The 27,027-nt window shown below is 37.3% G+C and overlaps 2 protein-coding genes and 1 long non-coding RNA gene across 3 annotated transcripts in view; 2 read left to right on the plus strand and 1 right to left on the minus strand.

Moving 5' to 3' along the window:
• Positions 1–12,484, plus strand: part of ppp3ca (protein phosphatase 3, catalytic subunit, alpha isozyme) — a 66,110-nt gene extending 53,626 nt beyond the window's left edge. The window contains exons 11-14 of the mRNA XM_041801126.1: positions 1,476–1,560; positions 1,757–1,854; positions 4,064–4,114; positions 9,558–12,484. Of these exons, the coding sequence (XP_041657060.1) occupies positions 1,476–1,560; positions 1,757–1,854; positions 4,064–4,114; positions 9,558–9,736 (413 nt within the window). The 3' untranslated portion in view covers positions 9,737–12,484. The remainder of the gene's footprint in view (positions 1–1,475; positions 1,561–1,756; positions 1,855–4,063; positions 4,115–9,557) is intronic.
• LOC121518664 lies at positions 208–15,654 on the minus strand. The gene is made up of 3 exons (XR_005992667.1): positions 15,327–15,654; positions 13,382–13,449; positions 208–878 (listed from the first exon to the last, which is right to left on the minus strand). It is a non-coding gene; the product is annotated as an uncharacterized LOC121518664 (long non-coding RNA).
• On the plus strand, positions 13,394–26,840 carry dnajc18 (DnaJ (Hsp40) homolog, subfamily C, member 18). Its single transcript, XM_041801127.1, has 8 exons — positions 13,394–13,884; positions 17,109–17,280; positions 17,682–17,827; positions 20,931–21,137; positions 21,430–21,542; positions 21,837–21,946; positions 22,033–22,205; positions 24,314–26,840. Exons 1-8 carry the CDS (start codon positions 13,758–13,760, stop codon positions 24,436–24,438), a joined length of 1,173 nt encoding a protein of 390 aa, XP_041657061.1. The 5' UTR covers positions 13,394–13,757; the 3' UTR covers positions 24,439–26,840.
• The last annotated feature ends 187 nt before the right edge of the window (positions 26,841–27,027 follow it).

A 27,027-nucleotide genomic window follows, 5' to 3' on the forward strand; every position in this document is an offset into this window, starting at 1 on the left:
ACGGTTTTTAAGACAGGCAAGACAAAATGGTTAAAAATAGCTTTGGGGTCAGAGGTTAAAGCATTAAACTATTACCAGTGGTAAATGAAGAATTTTATTCCCACTCATGCACAAGAGCTTGAAGACATTGAAGACATATTCTGTCTAAAACTGGAGAAAGTTAGATTCTAACCTTAGTATTGGGCCCTTTTACAAATGCACCCCAGGCTCAGTAATGGCTTGCCCATTCAGTGATGCTACACACTATTCACTAGCTTAGCGCAGGCTATTAGCAATGCATTTTGCTCATAAAATGTGAAGTGATGGGGGAGGGATTTTAAATACATTTCCTCAGGTGGATTCTTTTTGAACATTGCATGTCAAACATATGCAAAGATAATTCTGTTTTTAATAAACATGTAGTATTGCACTTTTTGTTAAATTCTGAAAATCTTCGTACAAAGATCATCCGAACTAAGAAAACACTTACTGCAAAAATATTCCCTTCTCGCAGTTATACTAGTCTGGTCACATTTATTTGTAGAGTACATTTAAAAACAATATATGTTGACAAAAGTGCTGTATGGCAAAGAGAGCCTGGAAAATTAAAATAAAACCAAAATAGAAGACATGGAGTGGTGCACCCACATACACCGTAAAACACAAGTACTAAAGATGAAAAGAGTATTTGAAAAACACAAATAAAAGACGAAAACTATAAATGTAACCAAAAAAAGAATAATATAATTTCTGAACAATGAAATTAATAAAATTGGATTCAAGGGCATTGAGATGCTCCTTTGTGTATGATTTTTCTAAAACAAAAAGTTCAGCTGAAGTGGGTAACTTTGGCACAACTTCACCAACTTCCACGGTGCATCATGGAGGATGAAGAAAAGCTGGAAGAGAACAGAAATCTCCAGTAACCATTGTAGTTTAGAGAACAACTTTATCAGACCGACGCATTTCGGCATGTAGCCTACATCGGGGTCATCAAGTTCTCTAAAATAAAAAGGATTTTAGGATGGTAGCTGATTAAAATTGAATTAATTTTATATTACTTTGTATTTTTCACCAGCTTTTATAATTATGATTTTATTTGGACACTGTGTTTTTCCCTGAAATAAAAGATTGTTGGATTGTGCACAAAAAAATATCAACTAACATCATTACTTCCTCTCAAAGCCTAAACTTTACCTTTATTTATAATAGCTTAGTTGCCTGGCAAAGCAAACTAATGACTTGATATTGCAATGAATTGGTACAGAGTCATGTTAGCTTATGATAATGCATTGCAATGAGCTATAATAACATAAGCATATGTACAGCAATAAGTTAGACTTTTATCACAGTATCCTATGCATGAAGAAACATATCTTTAAATTTTATGCATCATGGAACCTTACATGCAGTTTCTAATGCATTATACGGGCTTAAAATGACAACATCTATTGTGTAAGAGAGGCATACGGTGATGGTGTATCCTTTTTTTTCAGCCAATGCAGCTGCAGCACGCAAGGAGGTGATCAAAAACAAGATTCGTGCCATCGGGAAAATGGCCAAAATGTTCTCAGTTCTCAGGTACAGTTCTTTTTATATGCATGCCAGACTATAAGTGCATAGATATATATTTTTTAAATACTTATGGTGAATCAGGCCTTATACGGGTCAAATCTGATGATACACTGATGTTGGAGTGAGGGCATCTAGTCGATTTTTCTTCCAGTTTGATCAGGGTTCAGTGAAGTTTTCTGACCTGTTTGTGCGTTTCCTGCAGAGAGGAGAGTGAAAATGTGTTGACGCTTAAGGGCCTGACGCCCACTGGCATGCTGCCGAGCGGGGTTCTCTCTGGAGGCAGACAGACACTGCAGAGTGGTGAGTAGACGGCTCAGCACAAGCCTTTCCTCTACCCTGAACGCCATGTCTTTTTTGTTTTGTTACATTTCTTCATTGCCATTATCAGTCCTACAAATAAGCTGATTTCTCTCTTCCTTTCTCTTTCTACCTCTCTGACTAAAATCGTTTTATTTTTTTACGTTCTAATGCTCTGATTACCTCTACTCAGAAAAAAAAATGTCGTAGGATTCCTCTAAATGAAGCCTTAGCATGATGCTCTTATGATTCCTTTGTTCATATTCTACATCTGAACATCCACAACAACACCATGGGTATGTAAAAATAGCAAGAGTAAACAAATCAAATTGTCAGTGGCTTAATATTCCATCCAAATGATTTTAAAGCAACTAACCAGTAAAATTACTCTTTCACATACATATAAACTAAAACTATTGTATGCTGACTAAAATAACACCATAGTATCATTTAGGCTCCTACAGACTTTATATTGCAAACCTGACTATAACTATTTTTAAATATGCTGTGTTATATGTAATGTGTTAAGGATTTTAGGCAGACAAAGAGTCTTTAATGCCTATATACCTTTCTTTACTGTTCTGTATAAATTAAAGAAAGATTTAAAAAAAGGTATGTATACGGGCTAGGCGTAATAAGCATAGGTGTCAGCCTACACCTTTAAAGTCCAGTTTTGTTTCTTGTTTACTTTTTGGTTTAAATGTTAAAAAAAAACGTTAATTCTCCAATGATGTGGGCAGATTTACATGAGGTGATAGACAAGGCTAAGGTGCCTGTTAAATGAAAGTTAATGAATAGTTATTGTCATTCTATCGGTGTATTTGAGTTTTTATATGCTAAAATGAACAAAATAAGCTCAGTTAAACTAAACTAACTTTATCACACTTCTTCATTATTGCTATATAGACAGAGAACAAACAAGAATCCAGTAGGTGTCTGATTTCTTATTTTCTCAAGGTTGTTAATGAGCCGTAGCCACTCCTGAGAAAAGGTACAATTTCTTGGGTGGATTTATGTTTTTTTATCTTCATTGGCCCATCTTGTATTTCAGAACACCATTTATTGTTATCTGCATAAAACTAGAGCCTTCATTGTTGATTTACAGTGATTAAACAAACAATACAAAAGATCAACTCCTTCAACTCCTAGTTAAAATCAATCTGCATTTTCCAATCAAAGACTGAGCATAGTAAAATTTTAAGTTGCGTCACAAACATAGAAAATAATGTATGCAGCCTGAGTGATGTCAGCCATTTGGTTACTGATTTGAATCCAAAATCAAAATGGATGAGTTATGGAGAAAAGAGAGGAATTTAAATCCTAGAGTTAGAAAAAAAAGCAGATGCTGATTTTAGCTTATATAGCAAAACATGTAAAAATGACAGAATAAAGAAACAAACTGTCAAGAAAAAGAGAAACTTTATCAAACTCAGACAAAAAGGAATTGACTGTTTAAACCAGTGGTTCTCTTCCTCCTGACTCCTCAACATTTTTTTTATAATGAAACATAATGCTATTTGGACCTCAGCCAGTAAGGAATGTGCCAAAACAAACACTGAAGAAAATACCCCAACATTTCCAGATAAAGTATTGACTGCTGAAAGGTTCTACTAAAAGTCCTGATAACTGTTGAAAATTCCAAAACTTTCTTAAGAAGTTAACCAAAAATTGAGGGAGAGTTTTCAAACCTTTTTTAGGACATGACTTATTCCCAATAAAAGTGCCTGAATAATTAAGAACAAAAAAAAAATCACTGAAACAGCTTCACAACTCACTTTTGGGTCCAAACCCACCATTTGAGAACCACTATGACAAAATAATATGAAACAGAGACCCACTTTTGAAATGTTTGAAATATTTTTAAAACGTCTTCTGCAAGGCCAGAGCATAAATCTATTATTGTTTGAACTTTCTGTTGTCTATCTTTTATCTTTAACTTTCAATCTTTGAATCCCTCTCTCTCCTCTCCCTCTGTTTCTCTTTTCTTATTGATCTATCTTTGTTATCTTCTAAACTGTTTCTTTAACACAATATTGACACTAACTCTCTCAGTATTTATGCACGGCACTCCTCCTCTGGTTTTGGCTGCATTGCCGGTGCACATGTATTTCTCATCTGGCCTTAACATGAGCCGCCTTTATCGCTGGGGCTGCATTTTCTTACATCTGCATGGCTTTATCAGCAGTAACCTGCTCCCCTCCTCCCCCCTCAGCCACCATTGAAGCCATTGAAGCCATCGAGACGCAGGATAAGGACAGAGAAGGTAAACTTGTGCTCCCCCCTTTCCAGCCCTCGAAACATAACATTTCACTCAACAGCTCAAAAACACAACAAACCTCCATCAAGCAACATTTAACAAGACTTAGGTTTTGTGCGGTCGTTGGCAGCACTTTCCTTTGCAGTACCATTGATTAAAACAGTTCATGATAGAGAAGCTGTTTTTAACTGTGGAATATAGTTAATGTAAACCTTGGGATAAAGTGGGATAAATGGTTATTTGTAAAGTAGGCCAATGTATGCACAATGGGGATTTTATTTTTAATAAATTGTTTTCCAGTGGGTCCTAGTGGTGAAAAGAAAGTATTTCATAATAGTCAGTCTCTTTAGGGTGGACAGCTGGGGAGGGATCATTTGGTGTAAAAGCACAAGTACTGAGGGGAATGTAGCATATATTTGGCACTGGTCAATACAAGATGAGAGATAAAGAGTAATAATGCTAAATAAACAGAGATGCTATTTTTAAGGCAGTGGGATGGGTTTGTGATAAATGAAAGCGCTGCAAAGTTTATTGCTGCTAAAAGATGCATGACTAAAAGAAAATCATTGTTTTAGGTTTGGCTTGAAAAACGACCTCATTTTGGTTCTAAAAAAATGCTGCATGCACAAGAGCAAGAAACACACCAGAGTCTCAACATGAAATATGCATCATGAAGCCTCAGCTGCTCGTGATATGTCTGAGATAATCTTTGCTCACTTTGGTGTCACACAGCAGTTTACAGCATAAGCACAACTAACCATGACTAAGGACTTTGTGCCCATTTTCACTCCTTATTTTGATGTCTTTGGTTGGACTAAAAAAATGGGGTCAGACATGTTTAATGGGGCTCTTTTAAATATGTACAAGAACATGGCATCAGTTGTGGGAGGGGAGTCTGTCCTGATGAAAGACTTGTGAACATGTAAACCTACTCCACCTACAGGAAAGCATGCAGGAAGCAGTCTATGAATGTAGAGGGAATGAAGATTTGAACTGGTAATATTCTGAAAAGGCTGCTCTCTTTTGGGCAGTAGATTTAAAACTGTTTCTAATGTGTGTGTGTGTGTGTGTGTGGGGGGGGGGGGGGGGCAGGGATAGGGTGTGTGTGGCACAAAGTGTTTTTTTCTATTTCACACACACAATACAAATTTACTGAAGAAAAAAAACAGGGTATGTTTAGGTATAGGCAGGAGATGTGTGAACCAAAAAGGGCTTTTATGAGGACCTCCTCCAATACAGATCAATGAAAAGTGCTTTTTTCCTTTTTTTCCTTATAGGAAAAATGTGAATAAATAAACCTTTAAAGAGTCTTTGAAGATTTTTTTTATTAAACTCTTAGTAAATGGCTAAAATAGCTGGTATGTACCTTTTTTTGCAATCAAAAACACAACATAGAAAAAAACTCCTTCTGGTTGTGAATCACATTGAGATTAATACGGATGTCTCTGTATGAGCTACAAAAGCAAACAGGACCATCAGTATCAAAACAAATAATTTCTATGAAGTTATATTTAATGCCTGTATTCACAGTGACAAGATAGATGTCAGACAAAGTCAGTAGCTACACCATTGCTCATTTCATCAACAAAAATATGCCCAAAAATATTTGTTGATGACCTTTTTCCATGAGGAAGACAGGGCTGTGACAAGCTAAAAATACATAGTCGATTATAAAAACTTTGACAAAATGTATATTTAGTTTTTGATAACAAGAGGAGGCAAGACTAAAATGTCAGTAATGAACTTTCAGACATTCGACATGTATCTCAGCAGGGGTGAGTTGTGTGAGTTGCCAGTGTGTGACAGCAGCACAAATAACAGGCAGGTTGAATCTGCATGTCTTAGGTAGTTTCTCCACCAAATTAAACTAAAATGCGCTGAGACCAGCTGAGAATTGTCCATCAGGTGTGGCAAGCATAAAGACAGCAACTTCTGTGGGACAGTCCTCCTGATACTAGCTCAAAACTAATGAAGCACACCCAAAGTTTGTGTGAAGTTCTCAAAGTTTAAAAAGGGAATCAAACGTAAAATCAATGTTGAAATGTCAATAAAAGCTAATAAGCTCATTACAAGCGTGCTGTGATGGCTTTAACGTCAATTCAGAAAAATGTATTCTAGGCAAAGATAAATTAAATGTTATAAAAATATGTTTGTCACATGGAGGAAAAGAAAATGTAGTTTTTTGCAAGACACTTGAATGAATAAAGTTGTTTGGAGGACGAATATACTTGTTTTACCAGCCAAATATTTAAAAATGTTCAGTTGCCTTATCCTTAACCAAATAATAAAACTAAAATTGACTTATTATTACGATTTGGATTGTTAGGAGTACCAATAAGGACAATTGAATTATACATTATAATATGACTGAACAAATAATTCAGTCTTCTTTTAAATGACTACTAACAGTAAAAGTCCTTCAATTCAAGGTATTTCAGTATTTTCATACTTTATTTTCAAGTAAATTTTCACATACAAGGAATTCGAATTGGTGATTTGAATAACATAGAGGAAGAATAAAAATATTCAAGAGGCTAACATTACATTATAATTTGGGAAATCAAGTAATTTGGGAAATAAGAGTAGATGACCGGTAAAGAAATATTGACTAAAATGTATGGATTTTTTTTAATTTACTAAAACGTGACTAAAATGAAGGGCTGCACGGTGGCACAGGACTCTGCCTCACAGCAACAAAGGTTTCTGATTTGTATCCCGAGCAGACAGGGCCTCTCTGTATGCTGATAACATGCTCTCCCCACATTCAAGTTGGTTTTTCTGGGTGCTCCGGCTTCCTTTCACAGTCCAAAGACATGCTTTAGAGATAAATTGGTGACTCTAAATTGACGACAGGTGTCAGCTCAACTGTCTCTATAACCCTGTTGCTGACTGGCAACCAGTACAGGGTGCACCCCGCCTCTCATTTAATGACAAGTGGTATTGGCTCCAGCCCCCTTGCAACCGTGATTGAGATACACAGAGAAGATAATGGATGGACTAAAATGTTTCAGAGTTTTTGTCGACTGTAACTGGACTAAAACGTTTAAGAGTAAAAAGGACTACGATGTACGGCTGGCCAGTAAATCAAAATGTATTCTAAACTGTAATATGACTTACTGCAATTTTCAAATTGCAGAAGTTCCAGTATTTTTTGATCTGAAATGTGTTTGAAAATACCAGTTAGCTAAATACATTTTTTGCAGCAGAAATGGTATACGCTACATATCATGCAAACAGTCAAGCATCAAATTTTTCTAGAATAGTTTGCAAAAAAAATCCTACCCTGTTATTTCTGTGTTTTCTTATCAAAAATGCAAATTGCATAAAACTGATCATTCCCTTGAATACAATTCACATTGCATTTGCAATATGAGTCAGTATAATTGCAATTAGATAATTTTTTTAAATCATCCAGCCCCACTAACAATTAAACTAAAAGGCATCATAAGAGTAGGATTGAATCTAAAATGGCTGCCAAAATGAGTATTGATAACGCCCTAACAGCCTTTATTTACATTTTATAAGGTCATGATTCACAGTAAGTGAAATAGTTCACTGTTGCAATTAAGTTGGATGCGAATTTGAATTTGAACAAACTTATAAATGTGCTGGACAAAACAAAAAAAATGATAAGTCGCCAAAATTAAAATAAGCAATTTAGTTAACAGTGTCCAAGAATTTCTAAAGAAGAGGTTTGCAATATCAGAATTTCAAATTACAACACAACACTTTAAATCAAGGAATATATCTACCAGTTTTGATACTACACCAACAAAAAATAACTCCAGAACACCTGACATTGTCAATTTTTTTGGTTTCTAATTACCAAAATTGCAGGTAACTCCAGAACACTGTCTGAAAAGCACAAAAATAATATAGCATTCCCAGTATACACCGCTTTCCACATTATTATGCAAGTGACATTTTCCTCTTATTTTTCTAAATATTAATGCAAATGACAGAATATTTTTCAAGTCATCAGCTGTTAGAGCATAATTCAAATGTTTTTGAACAAACTTCATGATGATAACCATTATTTCTTTTAAATAAAAACCTCAAAATGCACTGTTCCACATTATTATGCAAAACAGAGATTAAAAGATTTTATAGGTTGTAAAAAACTGAAAACTTTCATTCATTGAATTTGCAGCATTAGGAGGTCATATTTACTGAAATCAAAAGCTATTTCAATCAAAAACATCTTGAAATGGTTGCAGTGGGCCCAGAAATACATGAAGACTCATTTTCAAACCGTCTTTTTGACTGATGAGTGCCGTGCAACCCTGGATGGTCCAGATGGAGGAGTAGTGGATGGCCACCATGTTCCAATAAGGCTGTGACGTCAGCAAGGATGTGGCGGAGTCATGTTCTGGGCCGGATTCATGATGATAGAGCTGGTAGGCCCCTTGGGGTCCCTGAAGGTGTGAAAATGACCTCGGCAAAGTAGAATTTCTGACTGACCACTTTCTTCCATGGTACAAAAAGAAGAGCAGTGCCTTCTGTAGCAAAATTTTCTTCATGCATAACAATGCTCCATCTCATGCTACAAAGAATACCTCTGTGTCATTGGCTGCTATGGGCATAAAAGGAGAGAAACTCATGGTGTGGCCCCCATCCTACCCTGACCTCAACCCTATTGAGAATCTTTGAAGCATCCTCAAGCTAAAGATCTATGAGGGTGGGAAGCAATTTACATCAAAACTGCAGCTCTGGGAGGACATTCTGGCATCCTGCAAAGAAATTCAAGCAGAAACTCTCCAAAAACTCACAAGTTCAATGGATGCAAGAACAGGGAAGGTGATATTAAAGAAGGGCTCCTATGTTAACATGTAACTTTGCCTGCTAAGATGTTTTTGATTGAAATAGCTTTTGTTTTCAGTAAATATGACCTCCTAAAGCTGCAAATTCAATGAATGACCATTTTCAGTTCTTTACAACCTATAAAATCTTTTAAAACTCTGTTTTGCATAATAATGTGGAACAGTGCATTTTGAGATTTTTATTTTTAAAAAGATAATGGTTATCATCATGAAGTTTGTTCAAAAACATTTGAATTATGCTCTAACAGCTGATGACTTGAAAAATATTCTGACTGTCATTTGCATTAATATTTAAGAAAATAAGAGAAAAATGTCATTTGCATAATAATGTGGAAAGCGGTGTACTTGTCCAGGTGAGACAATGCTGTCTCTTTTTCTCTATTGGCAGCTTTGTGTAAAAAGAGAACTTAAAATATGTGGGTTTTTTAAGCTTTGGCAGTCAAGCAACACTTCAAATCCTTAAAATAAAAATTGCATCCATCTTCAACAAGTAGTATCTTTCAGAATCAAAGTGTGAAAAATTTGAAAACCTTATCCCAAAGGCAACTGAGGGAAATTTTTAAAAAGCGTTCAAATGAAGGCCCCATCAAGACAAGCATGATCCTCATATATTTGTTTTCTGTTTCCAGCTATCCGTGGCTTCTCCCCGCAGCACAAGATCACCAGCTTCGAGGAGGCAAAGGGCCTGGACCGCATCAACGAGCGCATGCCACCACGCAAGGACGGGGTGAACCATGTTGGCCACTCCATGGGGAAGATGAATATGTCGGAGGCGAATGGCACCGATGACAACAGCAACCTCCAGTGATGTGCTGACTGAGCCTCACAACCGTGCCGCTGTCGAGCTGTGCAGCAAGACATTGCCAAAATCGGGAATTCAGGCCTCAGAAATAAACCAGGCCCACAGACAGAACATGAAATCTGCAGCAAATCTACTCTATAAACGGGCGAAAAGGTCATTTTTTTCATGACAGTATGTCATCGCACGGATTGGGGGAAGGGGGGAGCAGGGGGCGGAGATAAAGAGAGTCCAGCTGGCTGCAACTTGACTGGAAAAAGTGTGGTTGAGAAATTGTCTCTGCCTGTTCTGTTTCTCGACTGAGTAACAGACTGGATTGTTTGGGGCTGTGTTGTTCTGAGTGCTGACAAACATCTGCTCCTTCATTGCAGGGCCTGATTGATGACATAATTGCAGTATCCATGCCACACGAATCATTTTACTGTTTCCTAAGTGTTTATTATGAATCACTCACAAGTTCACTTCATGAGGACACTGATCTTGTTTACCTTCATGTTTTGCTAGTATTAACAAGTCACGCCACTTTGTGAGCAAGAAAGCAAAAGGAAAGGAAGCGATTTGTGTACCTCTTAAAACTTGCAGTGCAATCTTACCGCTGGACTTGAATTTATTGATTTACCTTGTAGTAAGATGCTGTCATGCTGAAAGGGATAGAGGACAGGGTGTTTTTGTGTATTGACTGCTCTCGCTGGGTATTTCCCAGTGCCCTCTAGTAATGCTCCTTTCCTCCCCTCCTTTGTTATCAGTCAACTCCTAGCAAGAATTTACTTGGAGGGGATGAGGAAAGAAAGGGAGGGGAAGAAAGGGGCATTTGGAGATTCAAACACCATATTATCACCAACATTGACATCTTAAAATGTCCCAAAAAGGACCCACCTATCCCATGAAGATGCAGCTTCAGACACATGCGTAGGCGAATGTCAAACATCATCCTTAGAGATATATTTTAAACCCCCTACTTTAAATGTTTGGGTAGTGCACTTCATAGAAGCATGGCATTTATTAAGACAATACCTCACATATGTGGAAAATCATACATTTCACTCTCCATAAAGTGTACACTTGAGCATCCTTCGCTGAAGATCGGATCGTGGTTTTCTCATCTATTCTGCACTGCTAAACCGGCAGCAACATCAGTATCACAGGGAATACAAGAAGATGAACTTTGGGACGGACTCTGCTGTCAAACACCATCATTATTTGTCAACTGCTTGTTGCTAAAGAGAAAGTACAAAGAACACGTAAGAGCCCGTTGAGTTTTTGAACTTTTTGTGCGCTGCAATTTCAATGAGATTTCTTGCCTAAGAGCTAAGCAAAGTAATATATCAGAGTAAGAAGGAAATTCTACAAATTTGTAAAGCTATACAACTGAAATCACTGTTAAGAGATTATTTTAAAACTACAAACTATTGTCTGATTTGAAGAAGCATCCAGATATCCATCCATGAAGGAGAAGCGAGGAATGTATCCAGACAAGGAATGACTAAATTAATGCTAATTTTGTGGAAAAGTGAGAGCCCTTTTCTCTTAAATGTAACTTAGATGAACTTAAAAGTACTTTTATCAGAAATACTTCACATAATGACAAGGCATTAGGTTTAAAAATCCATCAATATTGTATCCAAGTGTGATTATCATATCCCATTTCTTGTTTTCTATCAAATGTTCCTATCTAATAAAATGCTGTCAGACAAAGACTGAGTAAAACATAACTTTTAAGTGTGACCTCAGTGTGAGCCAAATTAAACATAAATTGCCATATCCTGATACCTGTCAAGGAAAAAAGGAAAAGGCCATTTGTCTATTGTAAGCTGCTGTGTACTGGAGGGAAACAAAAAGGAAAAGAACTAAATTAAACGGGAAATTTATGGTTCTTTGCAAATAGATCATTAAGGGAAGGTTGATATGAGTGAAAAGCCAACCTCCAACGACACCTACTATCACATAAATTTATAGAATTTCCTTTAAAACATTAATATTTTTTCTACTTGATATTTCATCTTCCTATATAATGATAAAGGTATGTGATTAAGGATGGAAAGGTGATTTTAACACAGCATCTATGGTATGGAACGCATCAATGCATGCAATTAAGTTCCTAATTGTTATGTGAGATTATAATTGTGATAGTTGTGTTTCTAATAGTAAACTTGAATTATTTTATTTTTGAATTCTATTTAAAGTTCTATTTGTCTTGTTTTATAAATTTTATAAATAGGCTTCCTTTGATTGTTTTTGTCCATTTTTTTCAATCTGTTATTTATTACCACTGCTTTTAATTTTATATGGATTTATTGTATGCAGAGATGCCCTTTTAAAGGTGTGAAGCCTTGTGTTTTATTTCATTTTTTGTTGTACTGATGTACAGAAAATGTTCAATAGTGTGAATGAATATAATCTCAGTGAAAAGCAACTTTCAGGCTGCCAAAGCATGATAGCATGGTTTTCAGATGTAAATGAACTGGACACACAGAAAATCATGTGTCGCACTTACGTTTAACAGGAAACATTGTACTCTGGTTATATTTACTGCTGATATTATTATTGTTACAATTTAGCTTATGGTTATTTTCCTTCCTCTGTTTCTGGTTCTTGTATGGTCTACATGCATATTTCAACAAACAAATATAATGGATTTTATCTTGCAACATTTTTTATTATCTATGGAAATATGTTTTCGCATTTGACTTCCTAAAATGATACACACATTGTAAGCATGCCCTATGGGACAAATCACATTTTTTTACTCTTGAATAAAATATGCATGAACAAAAATGTGTCATATTGCTGCTTACACTGATTAAAATATGAATGCTTGTTTAAACTTTAGTAAAATAAATTAGATGTATTTCTTAAGTTTTACACAGACAGCTAAGAATATTTGATGAAGATATGTGGATAAAAAGTACAAATATACAACAATATTATCCCAAAGAGCTCAATTTGCCATTGTGTTGTTATTTATAAATGTTCCACTTAATTCATCAACTTCTCTTTTAGCCACTTTGCAAATATTTCAAGAGTCCACTTCATTTAAGCAAGAAATAATTCGTCAATGGTTGCATAACTATTTGTGGGGTTGTATGTTTGTTTGTTTTATTTAGCTGAGGGACTGCTTTAACTGGCTAATTCATCTTCCAATATAAAATGGACAAAATAATGATAATAATAATAAAAATGAACTTATTTTTTAAATTAAAACTGGTTATTCAAAAAATATAGGAATAATCAATAAGTTAAATTATACCTAATTTTGCAGCTGTCACATTCTGCTATTTCATTCATCTGGCCAAAATGAATTATAACCTATTAAAAAACAATACTAAACCTACTAAGTTAATAGTTACAAGCAGAAAATTATAAGCAGAATTTCTGACTTAGGTACTTGAATCCATCAAAAAATAAGTGTCGGAAATTCCGCCTCAGAAGTTAGACCTTGAATGCAGCAGCATCACTAACGGTACACCTGCTAATGTTACTCAATTCCATATTTTCTTAGAACTATTATGTAATACACAAAAATACAACTATTCGACTTTTGTACATGTTAATCATTAATAAATAGAAGCTAAATAATTGAAATATTAACAAATTAATTTTCCCCTTCATCGTTGTAACCGCTCACAAAACCGGATATGACGTCATGTTTCTTACCTCCTCCTCTTGTCCATTACAACCATAGGGGTCCGGTTTAATGTCACTGGTTGGCCCTTTAAACACCGCTACAGAACAGAAAACCAAAACAGTGCATATTTCAGACTTTGATGCTTAAAAAATGGCCTGGCTGCAGCCGTTCAGCAGCTCGACAACAACCGTCCTAATTTGCGAATCGGACTCTGGGAAGAGGAATTTTGAGTGACTGCAGGCTCGCGCTGAGGCTAACGTTACGCAGCTGTCTGAAACCAAAGCTAACGGCTATCTACGCTAACTGTAGGGCTCTGCTGGACATATGATCTAGACGCGAAGGAACACGGGGATAGACCTCTACATACAGCGATTACATAGGGAAGAAATATCTTGTAACGGTAAAATGGACAAAGGAGAAGCAGACCGGCTGATAGAGAAGGCGAAGCTGTGTTTACGGTCTGGACGGAAAGATCGGGCGCTGCAGCTGCTATATGAAGCTCAGAATATTCACCCAAGCACCCGGGCCAGAGGTAAAATTAGCTGACGCACATTTGCAGTGACAGTGTGACAGTCTTATATAAGTCAACCAGGTAACTTGTCGCAGCGCGTTGACAACCCTACATATGTTCTCATATTTCAGGTAGGGTGCAGGAATTGCTATTTTTAGACGGGGACAAAAATGTACCATGCAGCTTTAATACTTAATGTTTCTCAACGCTTCGTACTGAAATGCAGGACTGTGTTGATGGTTCCATTCGCCCTTGAATACTACAGGCTGTTTTTACTTGTTTTAACTCAAGTGATTAGGTTTGCATTAATGGCATCTTAGCCATTGAAATACTTGTAGTTCCTTGAACACAGCATGCACATATTAATAAATGCTACAGAGTCCAGGGTCTGCACAAGCTGTTAACGGAGTTAAAAAGTTCAACTACTGTGCATAATAAAAATCCCTGCTCTAATAGAAACTGGTGACAAGTGACAGGTGTTTTGATTTCACGAGTGACCATGTTAAGCATCTGTGGTTGGTTTAGTTAAAACAGGTGTTGCAAACTTAACGAGTCCTCGCGAATTAAAAGATAAGATGATAAACGTAAACTGATTCCCCAATGGGGCGATTTGGGTATTGCAACTCAACATGAGAGGGATAGGTAATTCATATTTACCTGTGTACACCTTCACTTGTGGAAGAACCAGGCCATATTCTAAGTAAAAACACAATCTGCATGGTAATGATGTGAAAGAGGGCCTACATCTTCAGGTAACATTGCACATCCGAAAAGTAAAAGTGATATTAATAATTTAACATGCATTTAGAGCGTTTTAAATTATAATTATATGTATATTTGACGTTATGATGGAAAAAGTTTTTGTACCTAAAACACAGGGAAAGGGCAATCTCAGAATGATTTCAGTTAATGAATAAAAATCCCCAAAATCATAAATGAGGTGTTAAGATGTAACGCGCGACCGTGTTAAATTGGTGACTTTCAGCTGAACTCGTCTGAGGTTTTCACAGTTGTGGACGTTTAGAACTCTATGAGTTCATGCGAATGTCGCATCAGTTAAATTGTAAAAATATTAGTGCTAAGTTTGTAATTAATAAAAACAAAGAAATAGCACACGGACAGGGCATACATTTTCCAACACTCGGAATAACTACACACCTACGTGGCACCGGGCTGGCGGTTAGCATAGACGCTTTTTGAACAGAAGGGGCTGTTGGGTCTAGAACAACGAAGCTACATAACACTGAGTTTCAATTATTTGGGCACTTTCAATGAACTCTTTTTGCTAAGTAATAAACTTATACAATTAAGGTAAAAAGCAAAAAAAAAAAAAAGTTTATAAAACAACATTAAACCTGAACTAAAGCTCCATACGGTAGCTAACTGCTGGCTGTAGCTAATGTTAGCCCGAGTCATGCAGCAGAGGACAGTTAGCAAAGGTTCAGCTCAGGAGGCTTACTTACCGCAGCATGTTTTTTGACTGGCCTCATATTTGTTCCCTCACCATTGTCCTTATCTTCAAATCAAGGCAACGCCAAGGCATTCACAATAATACCAGTTTGCATTCTCGTCAAAAGACTAAACAGTCAGTAGTTGTCACAACTGGTATAATCATATCCTCCTCGCCTTTGTAAATGACAAAATGAGCGCGGTCCACATTTAGCTAGCCAGGGCGCACTCTATGTTTTACACAGAGACGGCCTAACATTTTGTTACGTCCAGGAAGGGAAGCTTTCCCCTAATTTATGTTGGTGGTGTTTTTAACACTGAAAAACACTTGCACTCCGTGGCTAACGGCTGGTGGCTAGCTCCCCCTGCTGCTGGTATGGGAGTTGTTTGACGCCAGTGAGAAACAAGGAAACGGGCCTATCCATCTGCTTTGCAAGGTTAGGTAGTGAGGGGATTACGACTCTTTCTAGTGATCTGGATCATTTGGCTCAGCTCAGCAAGAAGAGCGGGCTCTTTCAGCTCCCAAACGGCTTTTCATTTACTCTCAGGCCTCATTTGTCCTGCCAAATTTAGCAATGTCATGGTATATACGGTTAATAATTTTACTCAAATTATGCTTAAGTTTTAAATTACTCAAAATATCATGAAATATTTGATATAAACTGCCCTCAATAATTGAAAGAGACAGTACAGTACTTACTGCTCTACAGAGTGACCATGCCCCCATTTGAATGGCAGTAGATAGGGAAACACAGGTAGCAACGCAATTAAATACAATTGCAGTGCATTTTGAGCATTAAATAATACAAAGCTATAATTTACTATAATGGATATAATTGTCTATAATTGTCTCTTGGGCCAAAACTGGAGAGGAGTAAAGTGGTCAAACGTCAGCTCGTTCCCAGTTTCCAGTGACTACAGATCACTCTGTAACAACAAGAGCTGTAGTCTGCCTGCCTATAAGCAGATTTTTTTCACACATTCACCACTGTATAATGACATTTTAAAAGTTGAGAATCAACTCAGGTTAGAATACATGCACACATAAGGTCACAAAATGGGGCTGTTTGCCCAGTTTGACTGAGCGAGTCTTAAACACTCATACACCTAAAACTTTGCTTGTTTTACAATTTTAAGATGCCAATCCTTACTCTGAAATGTCATTTTTAGACTCTGAATAAATGTTGAATTGTATGGTTTTCATACTTTAAGTTTTTAATTGCGAATGACCCAGACTTTTCCATTTACCACCATTCATTTTGATGGAGCATTTTCACCCTGAAATGGGCAGGACTGGCATCGTTTGGGCAAATTACCTGGATGGGCTGATGTTATCAATACATTGTGGGTCAGATGAAATCTGCTCACTGGTTTGGCTTTATGACACCCCTGATATAGAACAATGTTACACCATAAAGCACGAATCCTTAATGCGTGATGTGCCTGTAGTAGAGTAGTGTAGAGAAGATCATCCGTATTAATCCATCAGATAACACAGATACATAAAAAAAAATATAAAGACAAAAAATAGTAATAATGATATAAACGGGGCTCTTAAACGGGGCCAGGATCTTATCGTCACATAATAGAGCCTAATCTTTGAATCGGCTCGTTCACAAACCACACATCACAACCTCATGGCATCTCTCCTCATGGTGACCGAACATGTTGCTTAGATTACTGAAAGTTTCCCCTTTATATTGTCACAACTCTGTATATTAAGGAGTATACTGTACACATTTTGGCTACTTACCATAATGTCTATTGCTAACCTCAGATTCTGTTTTTGTGTGTAGTGCTTATTGACGCCATAGAAAAGAATGGAGGCCCTGCTAATCCAGAGGCAAACCACGTACCCCCTCCATCAGGCTGGAGAGATGAAGATATTAGAAATGATGAGAAAAGTAATAATGCAAGTGTTGATGACAAGAAGAGCTACACTGAGGATCAACGCCAAGGTGTTCTCAGGTAAATGATTGTTCTTCACATTCAATCTTTTCCAACTGAATTACACATCTATGCATTTGCTGACTGATATCTGTCATTGCTCCTGAGTTCACTGCCCACATGAACATAAATATGATATTCACAGTTTTCCTTAAAGCATTTTTTAAGTTCTTGTAAGACAGCCATGGTTGAAATATTGCTTCTCATTCCTCCTGTACTGTTTAAGCTGCAACATGTTTACATGCAGTCCTAGCTTTCTTAGTCATACTTCTGACGTCATACTAAGCTTATATTGTTAATCCGGCATTTGATAATCACATCAGGATATTAACTTGTGTCTTTGTATGTGGATAAAACATAACCTGTTTCACCTTCAATGCTGGGGCATTTGTTTATACACCCATGTTGCTTTCCTGTTGCAGAATAAAGAATTGCAAGGACTTCTATGAAATCCTTGGTGTTCCTAAGACTGCAAGTGATGAAGATTTGAAGAAGGCTTACAGGAAGTTGGCCCTCAAGTTTCACCCCGACAAGAACTTTGCTCCAGGAGCCACGGATGCTTTCAAAGGTCAGAGTTAAGCTGAAAGTAATACTTTTTCTCTGTGGATTAGTTAAATTAACACCAAAACCCATTACTAAATATGTGCTCTTTAGTCGTGAAGTTAATCCATATTTGTCCTTTGCTATTGTCCTTTGCATTTGCTATTGCCAACTCTTGTAGACCTCTACTGGTCCCACAGCAGAACTTTCTTCTCAGTATTTGATTCTTTGAAAATCAGAGGTCATGAGCAGTTCAAGAACAGCCCCCTCACACTGGAAATGTTTCCTGTAAACATGAATCAGCAGGGCAGGAGTTTTCACCTTGGTTATCCAGTTTGGCCAGTTTTCAAGTTCAGAAATTCTTACTTGAGTTGTTTATACTTTTTAATGCCACAGGGAACAGTGGCAAAGGACACGTGTATGTCTGTGTTTTGAAAGCTATGGGAAGTTAATGATTTTAGTTTGTAAGTTAGACTTAAAGTAAAAAGTTATGGCCGAGACACACAGCCTCTGGAGGGGGTTAGATATTCAGAAGCCATGGCATCCAGTTACCACAATTTGTATCAAAAATAGTACTTACTCATTACTCCATACTTCATTTTTCAGGACCTAGACGTAAACTCATTAGTGGTCCACAATCACCATATAGAAGCTGTTTCTAGATCAAAGACAGGTTAGCTGTGCCCCTGCATTAGTAAATCACTAAGAATATGTACTTTATAGTCAAAGTTGTTATCTTTTGTTGCCAAACTTTGACTTTTTGGGCTTAACCTTTAACATAAATATGGGAAAATTATACCACGTAAAGTGGAGGATTATGTTTAAGTTTGGGTAGGAAAAGTCTTTAATACAGTTTAAGATTTATTGTTGTGCTAAAATGATAATAAGTAGGCCTGTTACATTAATACCAGAATGCAGAGCTCATTCATCGTAGTAGATATTGGTTGGTAGACACAAATGTGACTATCTTAATATTAACATATTTTTTGAACACTTAAGCTAGACTTTTTTCAAAATTACAGTAAATTCACCAATGTTATAACAGTCAGGTAAAAGCTAGGTAAAAGTCTGCTATTCTGCGGTGCATATAGCCTATGCGGGTGGCCCAGGTTCAGGTCCGGTCAGTGAATCCTTTCCTGAATGTCTCTTCCCCACGCTCTCATCCCTGTTTCCAATTCTAACCACTTTTCTCCTCTATCAATAAAGGGTTAAAAGCCCCAAAAATAATCTTTAAAAAATCTGCTGTTTAGTCTAGTCAGTTGCATCCGTATCAGCATTATAACTGCAAAAACTTGATTGAATTGGTGCAAAATCAAATTAAAAATCATCTCTATAAGAGTTAACAGTTTGATTTCAGTTCTTCGTTGACATTTATTTTGGCAAAGATTAGGTTAATAAACAACTTGTTGGGTGACAGATTTAAATGCTTACTTTAAAGGTACAGATACACATGTAAGTTAAAAAATAATTAACAGCAGATCTTTGACCTTAAGTTTGGTAAGATGCATGGCCTCCTTGTAGAAATGTCGTGTTTTTAAGAAGTCAGTATTAGGGGGTGCTGATGGCCTAGCACAGTGGTTTCAAAAGTTTTTAGCCCAAGACACACCCAAAATGTAGCCAAAATCTCAAGGCAAACCATGTTAATATCCGACCAAAACAGCCTCTTCAACACATATTACAGTATCTTTAGTTGTTATAAAGTTGTAGTAAAGAGTATCAATCAAAAAAATGTATTTGTATAGCTCAAATTAACTACTAATAAAAGCTCAGTCTCTTTACTGAAAAAGGCAGATCTGGGCCAAACTTCTAACCACTAGCACATCACTGAGCCACATTTAGCAAAGTTACAGTGGCAAGTAAACACTTCCTTTTAACAAGCAGAACCAGGCTCATGTTGATCATGATTAACAGCGTGAATAACATAGATTTTTGGCTGTTCTGGCCATAAATCTATCTTATCTAATATACCAGTAATAATGATAGAGAATATGAAGTATTAGCAGTAATATTATGCATGATGCCAGACTGGTCATTCTAATAATAACAGTAACAATCTTACAAACTATAAGAATTTAACATTTATGATCATGATAATAGACTTAAGGCTGATATTGATAGTTACTTCAGTAGTAGGGTACACATTAGCAGGCTGTGGATCCGATCTCCATAACAATGGTAACTGTGTTTTTGGTATTCACAGGAACAACAACCATGTAGTATGGTCATTCTAATCATTCTAATATTAGGATTAGCAGCAATAATGACAATGAAAAGGGGATGTATGGTAGTGCAAATTAAGGATCAACTGATAGGTTTTTTAGTAGCGCACGTGACTGATGATTGATATTTGGAACTAATATGCATTTGTTATGACAAACCAAATGTACTTAATCTGATAAAGGAAAACTGCGTGTTAGAAATTAAGGAAAATAATGAGAAACAGCACAAAGCAACACAGTAGTAGCAGGAAACAGGAAGTGATGCCGTTTACATCCTTTGTCAGTGCCACCCAGGCCTCAGTGTTGATTGGCTGGTAGTTTTGACATCAAGCCAGTCAGATAGTGTTGTGGGCAGAACATCAGGTGAAACAGTAGAGAGCGAAAAAGAAAACCAAAAGGGGAAAATGCACCTTGTATTGAAGGCAAAGTAGCCCACCTTTGAATTAATTGATTTTGGTCAATTACCGGGAAAATAAAATGCTGATAGTGATAATCGACTAAATGCCAAATACTGGCCGATAATTGGTCTACCCATATTGCAAATGCCCACTAAACACCTAGTCTTGCCTGAAGGTGCACCAGTGGTACAATATTTGGGAACCGCTGGCCCAGTGGTTAGGTCACACCCAACATAGTCCTCCAAGTGGGTGGCCTGAGTTCAAGTCCGACCTGCATCTCCTTCTTTGCATGTTATTTCCCACTCTCTATTCTAATTTCCTTCTCTGTCCACTGTCATATCTAACAAAAATGCTAACAAGTAACTGGCTGAATCTATCTGAAACTAAAAAAAAAATATCGCCATGTGGCAATTTACACATATATTCGGGGGGGGGGCTGTGAATAATAACTAAACTTTGTTTAAAAAGTATTTTACTTTTGCCAGCAACAAATGTTTCCATCCTCTCCCAACAGCAATAGGCAATGCATACGCAGTGCTGAGCAACCCGGAGAAGAGGCAGCAGTACGATCAATACGGAGATCAATCCGCACCCTGCAGTGCACCCCAACACTCTAGCCACAGTCGCCATGGATACCATAGGAACTTCCACAGAGATTTCGAGGCCGACATATCCCCAGAGGAACTCTTCAACATTTTCTTCGGGGGGAGGTTTCCTACAGGTGAGCAGTGCTGTGCCGTGTTTGTTTGGCTGGATGAAAGTACAAAAGCTGCAGTAACATAGCCTGTATATAAAAAGAAAAGTTGACTTTAGAGGCTCTAAGTTCTTCAGTTAAGTTAAGAATCGAATAGACTAAGGGTTCAGATAAAAAAGTGGAATATTATCAAAACAGCTGGCTTGTTCTCTATTACAAAGGCATCAACATTTTATTTGCTGGATGTGGTAAAGGAATTTCATCTGCTGTATGAGTAAAAGGGCAGGTTTGATAAAAATGTGTTTGTGTATTTCTACAGGAAATATTCACGTGTACACAAACCAGGGAGCCTCCTACTCTCAGTTCTATCAGCCTCGTCGTCGACGTGCTTATGAGAGGCGCGAGGAGGTGGTGGAGGACAACCAGAGTCAGGTCAGTGACTCACAAACATAAATCCCTTTAAAACAACCACAGTATTATGTTATATTCTCACTCTGTAGACATGCACTTTAACATGCACTGCAGACTATAATAATGCATTTTAACATGGGAGCGGCCCTCTAATTGTTGTTTCCCATATTAAGTGGTATGGTCATTCATCTATGGCTTTGGAGGAGCGTGGTTTGCAGAAGTACTGTGCTGGCATGAGTACAGTGTATCAGTGCAGCCTACATGCAGTCTAATACAGTATGCTTTGTAATCTGTGCTGATTTTATCTTCCCACAGAACACCTTCACAGCTCTCCTGCAGCTGCTGCCTGTGCTGGTGCTAATCCTCATATCAGTGTTTACTCAGATGATGGCCACTAACCCACCCTACAGTCTCTTCTATAAGCCGTGAGTCTGTGGCACCATCAACCGTTACTTACAAATCCTGTGATATAGTTGTACTCATTACATTTAACATTGTGTGTGGCTTTCAGGGCCATGGGGCTGGTGGTGTCCAGGGAAACGCAGCACATGGGTGTACCATACTATGTGGATAAAAGTTTTCAGAAAGAGTACCGCGGAGCTGCACTGGACGAACTAGAGAAAACCATCGAGAAGGATTATATCGAACATCTGCAGAACAGCTGCTGGAAAGAAAAACAGCAAAGTAAGAACTCAGTTCATTTTGCTTTAACAGGGAATCTGTTTTACTGATGAAGCTCAGATTTAACAAAAGATCCCTCGGTTCTCTGATTAAATTTTTTTTCTGATTTTACTTGCTCATTTTGGACCAAGAAAAGTGAACTTGAGAGGTGCTTGTAGTGCAACTTAATGGCAAGAGTGTAACTCAAATGAGATATCACATTATATTGATTCTTTGGGCTGGGTTGTAATACTATACTTGCTGTTATAACAGACTCTGCCACAATTGAATCTTGAGTTGATGCAAGGAGGCCTGCAAATGATAAGAGATGATATCGAAGGCCTTTTAAAGACAATCAGTTACATTTATATCAACATACAAAAACTACCAAAACATGATTTTATCATTGAACGTTTCTAGAGATTTTAATTAAAAAGCATTACATAATTTTTTAATAAAATGTCAAAAGCCGTAGAAGACCTTAACATATGCAATATAAAATAAGTAATTATTTGTTCTTAGCTTGGATGGAAAGAATGGCACCAGTGACATGAGAAATAAGAGTAAAACCATACCTAAAATGATATGGATTAATGTTTTTACTATTTTAGTTCATGATAATTAAAAATAAAGGATCCAGTTGTTGACTTTTATACTGAGGACATAAAACTAAAAAAACAGAGCAAAGCTCTCTTATTCAGAAGTCCAAAAATCCAAGAATATGAAAAAAAGTTCAAATGGATAAAACAACAAAACTGGATACTGGCACGTGAGGGAGGTACACAGAGGGTTGATATTCAGGGTGACTGGACACTGGTACAACAAACAAGACACAGGTGAACTTAGAGTGGTTAAACAAAGGGAAGGATAACATGCAAAGGCAGTGCATAAAACTAGACAGGAAACACTGGGAGCAAAAGTACAGCTTCAAGTCCAAAAAAGTTTAGGCCCTGTGTAAAATTTAAATAAAGACAATGCAATGATTTGCAAATCTCATAAACCCATATTTTTTCACATTAGAACAAAAACATCATCATAGATATTGAAACTGAGACATTTGATCATTTTGTGAAAAATATTAGCTCATTTTGAATTTAATGGCAGCATTGCATCTCGAAAAAGTAGGGACAGGGCAAAAAAATACTGGAAAAGTATGTGGTACTAGTAAAAACAAAAACAGCTGGAGGAGCATTTTGTAACAAATTAGGTTAATTGGAAACAGTAACATGACTGGGTATAAAAGGAGCATTTTAGAGAGGCAGAGTACCTGAATGTCCCACCATCTACAGTACATAATATCATTAAAAGAGTCAGAGAATCTAGAGATCATTTTGTGTACAAGGGACACAAGATATTGGATGCTGATGATCTGTGGGCCCTCAGTCAGCACTGCAATAAATACAGGCATGATTCTGTACTGGAAATCACTGCATAGGCTCTAGAAATCATTGTCAACTCAGTTTGCCGTACCATCCACAAATGCAAGTTAAAGTTGTATCATGCAAAGAAAAAGCCATATGTGAACACAATTCCAGAAACGCCACCTTCTTCTCTGAGCCAAAGCCCATGTAAAATGGACTGAGGCAAAATAGAAAACTGTTCTGGGGTTAGATAAATCAAAATGTGACTTTTTTTTTTTGGGAAACCACACACAGAGTCCTGTGGACTAAAGAGGAGAGGGACAATCTAGCTTGTTATTAGTGCACGGTTCAAAAGTCCAGATCTCTGATGCCTATTGTGTGGGCAACTAACACGTCTGGATAGGCACTACAAATGCTGAGAAGTATATAGAGGTTTTAGAGCAACACATGATCTGATCCAGACAATGCCCCTTTCAGAGAAGATCTTGCACATTTCCATGAGACAGTGCTAAGCCACATGCCGCATCATCACAACAGCATGGCTTCACAGTCGAAGAGTCTGGGTGCTGAAGGAAAACATCAGCTGCAAAATGAAACAAAGAATCCAGCATAAAATCCAACTGCTAAACCCAGGAGTATTTGCTGATCAGCTTTATTTGTCTTAACTGATGGTCAACTGATACATCAGTACTTCTCTACTTTAAAGTGTTATAAACTCTGATGACCACTTGTGACACGCCTTTCTTTTGTCATTCTGTGTTTCCTCTCCAGAGTCAGACTTGGCCAGTCTGGGACAGCTGTACCGAGACGAACGGTTAAAGCAGAAGGCAGAGTCGATGCGGCTTGACCACTGTGAGAAACTGCACCGATTGGTCGGGCGTCAGAGGGGCAAATGAGGACTGTCGGAGAGGAGAGCTTGTTTCTTAACGGACTTCACAACAATGCATTTTATCGAAGTGTGTAATATAACCAATCTGGCCACTTTGTAAAGAAATCTGTTTTTTGGGTACAGCGCAGTCAGTGGGAGATAACGCCGCTGGAAACAATGTGCCTTTTCTCCTCTTTGATGGTAGAAATAAGAGTTGCATGTCAGCTGCTAACTGTGGCAGCAGCATCAAGTGCAAACTCACTGTGGCAGTGTGTTCGATGTCTCAGAGCCTTTAAACTTTCTTATAGAAATGGCATGACGTACGGGGTCTCCCTTTTTGCAGGCAGTTGTATGTTCACACAATGTTTTATTTATGCAGGGTTTTTTTAGTTAATTTATTTTGTTGACTGTGTTTTTGTCCTGACAGTTTTGTTCTATTTATTCAATAGTTTATAGAGTGAATGTTACTGGAGCAGCTTGGCTCATATATTCTCATCAGTGATCAAATCCAGTGACTGTAGAATTCAGACTGAAGGCAGAGCTTCTGTACTGTGAAACGACAGAGGACCTCTTGTTTATAATCAGAACAGACAAATCAGGCATAATTAATGACTTTAACTTGGAAACTGTGGTTAATCCGGCAGTTTGACCCCTGGCATGAGGCAGCATTTCCTGCATTAATGCAGTAATTATCACGGGTTTTACCCGCCAAAAACAAGCTTCCTGGTTCCTGCACCACTGCAGGTAGATTTATTTACAGCCATTCAAGAACTAGTGGCTCTGCAAAAGGCACAAAATTGAAGTTTGAGTGGGAGAGATGGCTGGTGTGTTTTGATACAAGAGGATTTAACTTGACATTTTGATTCGATACAAGGACGGAGTCCACTTAAACCAAAAAGCACTGTTCTCAACCCTGCGTAGTGTTCTTCCAATGGACCGGGAGGTTGTAGAAAGCTCAGTTCTGACCTGTATTTAAAATGCTACCTAGGCTTAATAGCATGCAACACCACATTTTCATGAACAATTTTAGATAGATAGTTTTTTCAGAATAGTCAGGGGTGTGATTTTACCAGATTTATCAGGAATTCCAGATCATCCAACATGAAAAGTTGACCCCCAAGAACTTAATAATCCACAAGAGTCTTAGTTGGTGTTTAGCAAGAATGCAACCTGCCAATTTTAACAGACAGTGGTGGTTCTTCTTGGTTGTTTGTTCATGCTGCAAATGAACTCCAAAGTATTGTAACATATTTGTTAGCCAACAGCTGATGACACAGTTATGTTGTGGGATTATCGCTTCTCTGTCCATATTTTAAAATGTTTTTTAAGTCCTGCATCATTTAAGATGTTCTCATGTTCTGTAAGAGACAAAAACATCATTTAAAAATTGATGTTTAAACCAAACCATTCTGATTTATTCATAGAAAATCAGTCAAATATATGTGGACATGATGTGAGAAAATGCAGAAGCCTTAAGCAGGCGTATGTCCATAAATCTGATTTTACTCCATTTCCTATGATAAAGAGTGAATTAAGGTTGTTCTCTCAAGATCTTGATTTTGGTTTTTGCTTGTTTTTATGTTGTAAAACTAGCATTGCTTATGAGATTAACAAGTCAAGCTCTAAAGAAAGCAACTAAAATTGACTAATTGTTTATATTTAACCTTACGTTTTACAGGTAATCTTATTGAGACACTGGGTCTCATTCTCAAGAGAGACGTGCTGCGGACACACAAGTTGCAGACTTGTAGATCTATCAATACAGTACAGTAGTATTCAAGTAAGAAGCAGGTTAAATACCAAACACAAACAATCCAAAGATGCTTTCTCCAGTTCCCTAAAACACGTCTAAACTCCCCTTGTGGAAAGTTGGGTGGGCGTGCATCTGTTTAAGGCTGTTGTTAAAAACTTCTCTCAAACTGAGAATACTACCAGGGTTTTGGGGGTTTGTTTTGTTTCTGTCAGGTCATTTCTTGAACAGGACACCATCTTTGACGATCCGTTAACTTTGATTTTTCGTACCAAACCTGCATCATCCAAACTCCATCCAGACACTGGTATTCGTTGCTGTGCACTAGACTGCCAAACTGCCTTAGCTGTTCTCATCCTTGTGAATTATTCAGGTTCATCTCAAGCACTTTTAAGTTAATATTTAATCCTGTGTTCAATGTCGTCCATGTTGCATGCAGCCTTGTGAGAGAGTGTTTTATTAGGAACATGTTTATTTTATGCGGAAAACATCTTCATGACTCCTGACATAACATGATGAAAATATTCAGGTCCTCACTGTCACAAACATAAAACTCTTAACTGTGATACACAAAAATCAGGTTTTGGTAATCAGTCAAGTGTGGTAGTACACTTCAGAAACACTGCAGATTCAGTTTTCAGCCAAAAATATAAGGAAATTAAAGATGTATCCAGAAAATGTTTTGGGCTGTCTGACTCATTCATTTGTGATATGATGGTGTGCTTCACGTACTTGGTCACATCACTGAGCAAGCCAGAGATGTAGCCTGCTCAGACCGATTTAGTGCTATTTTTGAGTTCTGTCATTCCAGGTTAAAAGTAGGTTTCACAGTTGTTATCAGCTTATTTGGGCTGATCATCTTAAGAA

This window comes from Cheilinus undulatus, linkage group 12 (assembly GCF_018320785.1).
Source record: "Cheilinus undulatus linkage group 12, ASM1832078v1, whole genome shotgun sequence".
Lineage (NCBI taxonomy): Eukaryota > Metazoa > Chordata > Actinopteri > Labriformes > Labridae > Cheilinus > Cheilinus undulatus.

Excerpts from the sequence above, each read along its gene's own strand:
- dnajc18 (XM_041801127.1), top strand. The coding sequence starts at position 13,758 with ATGGACAAAGGAGAAGCAGACCGGCTGATAGAGAAGGCGAAGCTGTGT. Across the intron at positions 21,543-21,836 it reads TGGAGGACAACCAGAGTCAG|AACACCTTCACAGCTCTCCT; the intron begins GTCAGTGACTCA and ends ATCTTCCCACAG. Across the intron at positions 22,206-24,313 it reads CTGGAAAGAAAAACAGCAAA|AGTCAGACTTGGCCAGTCTG; the intron begins GTAAGAACTCAG and ends TTTCCTCTCCAG.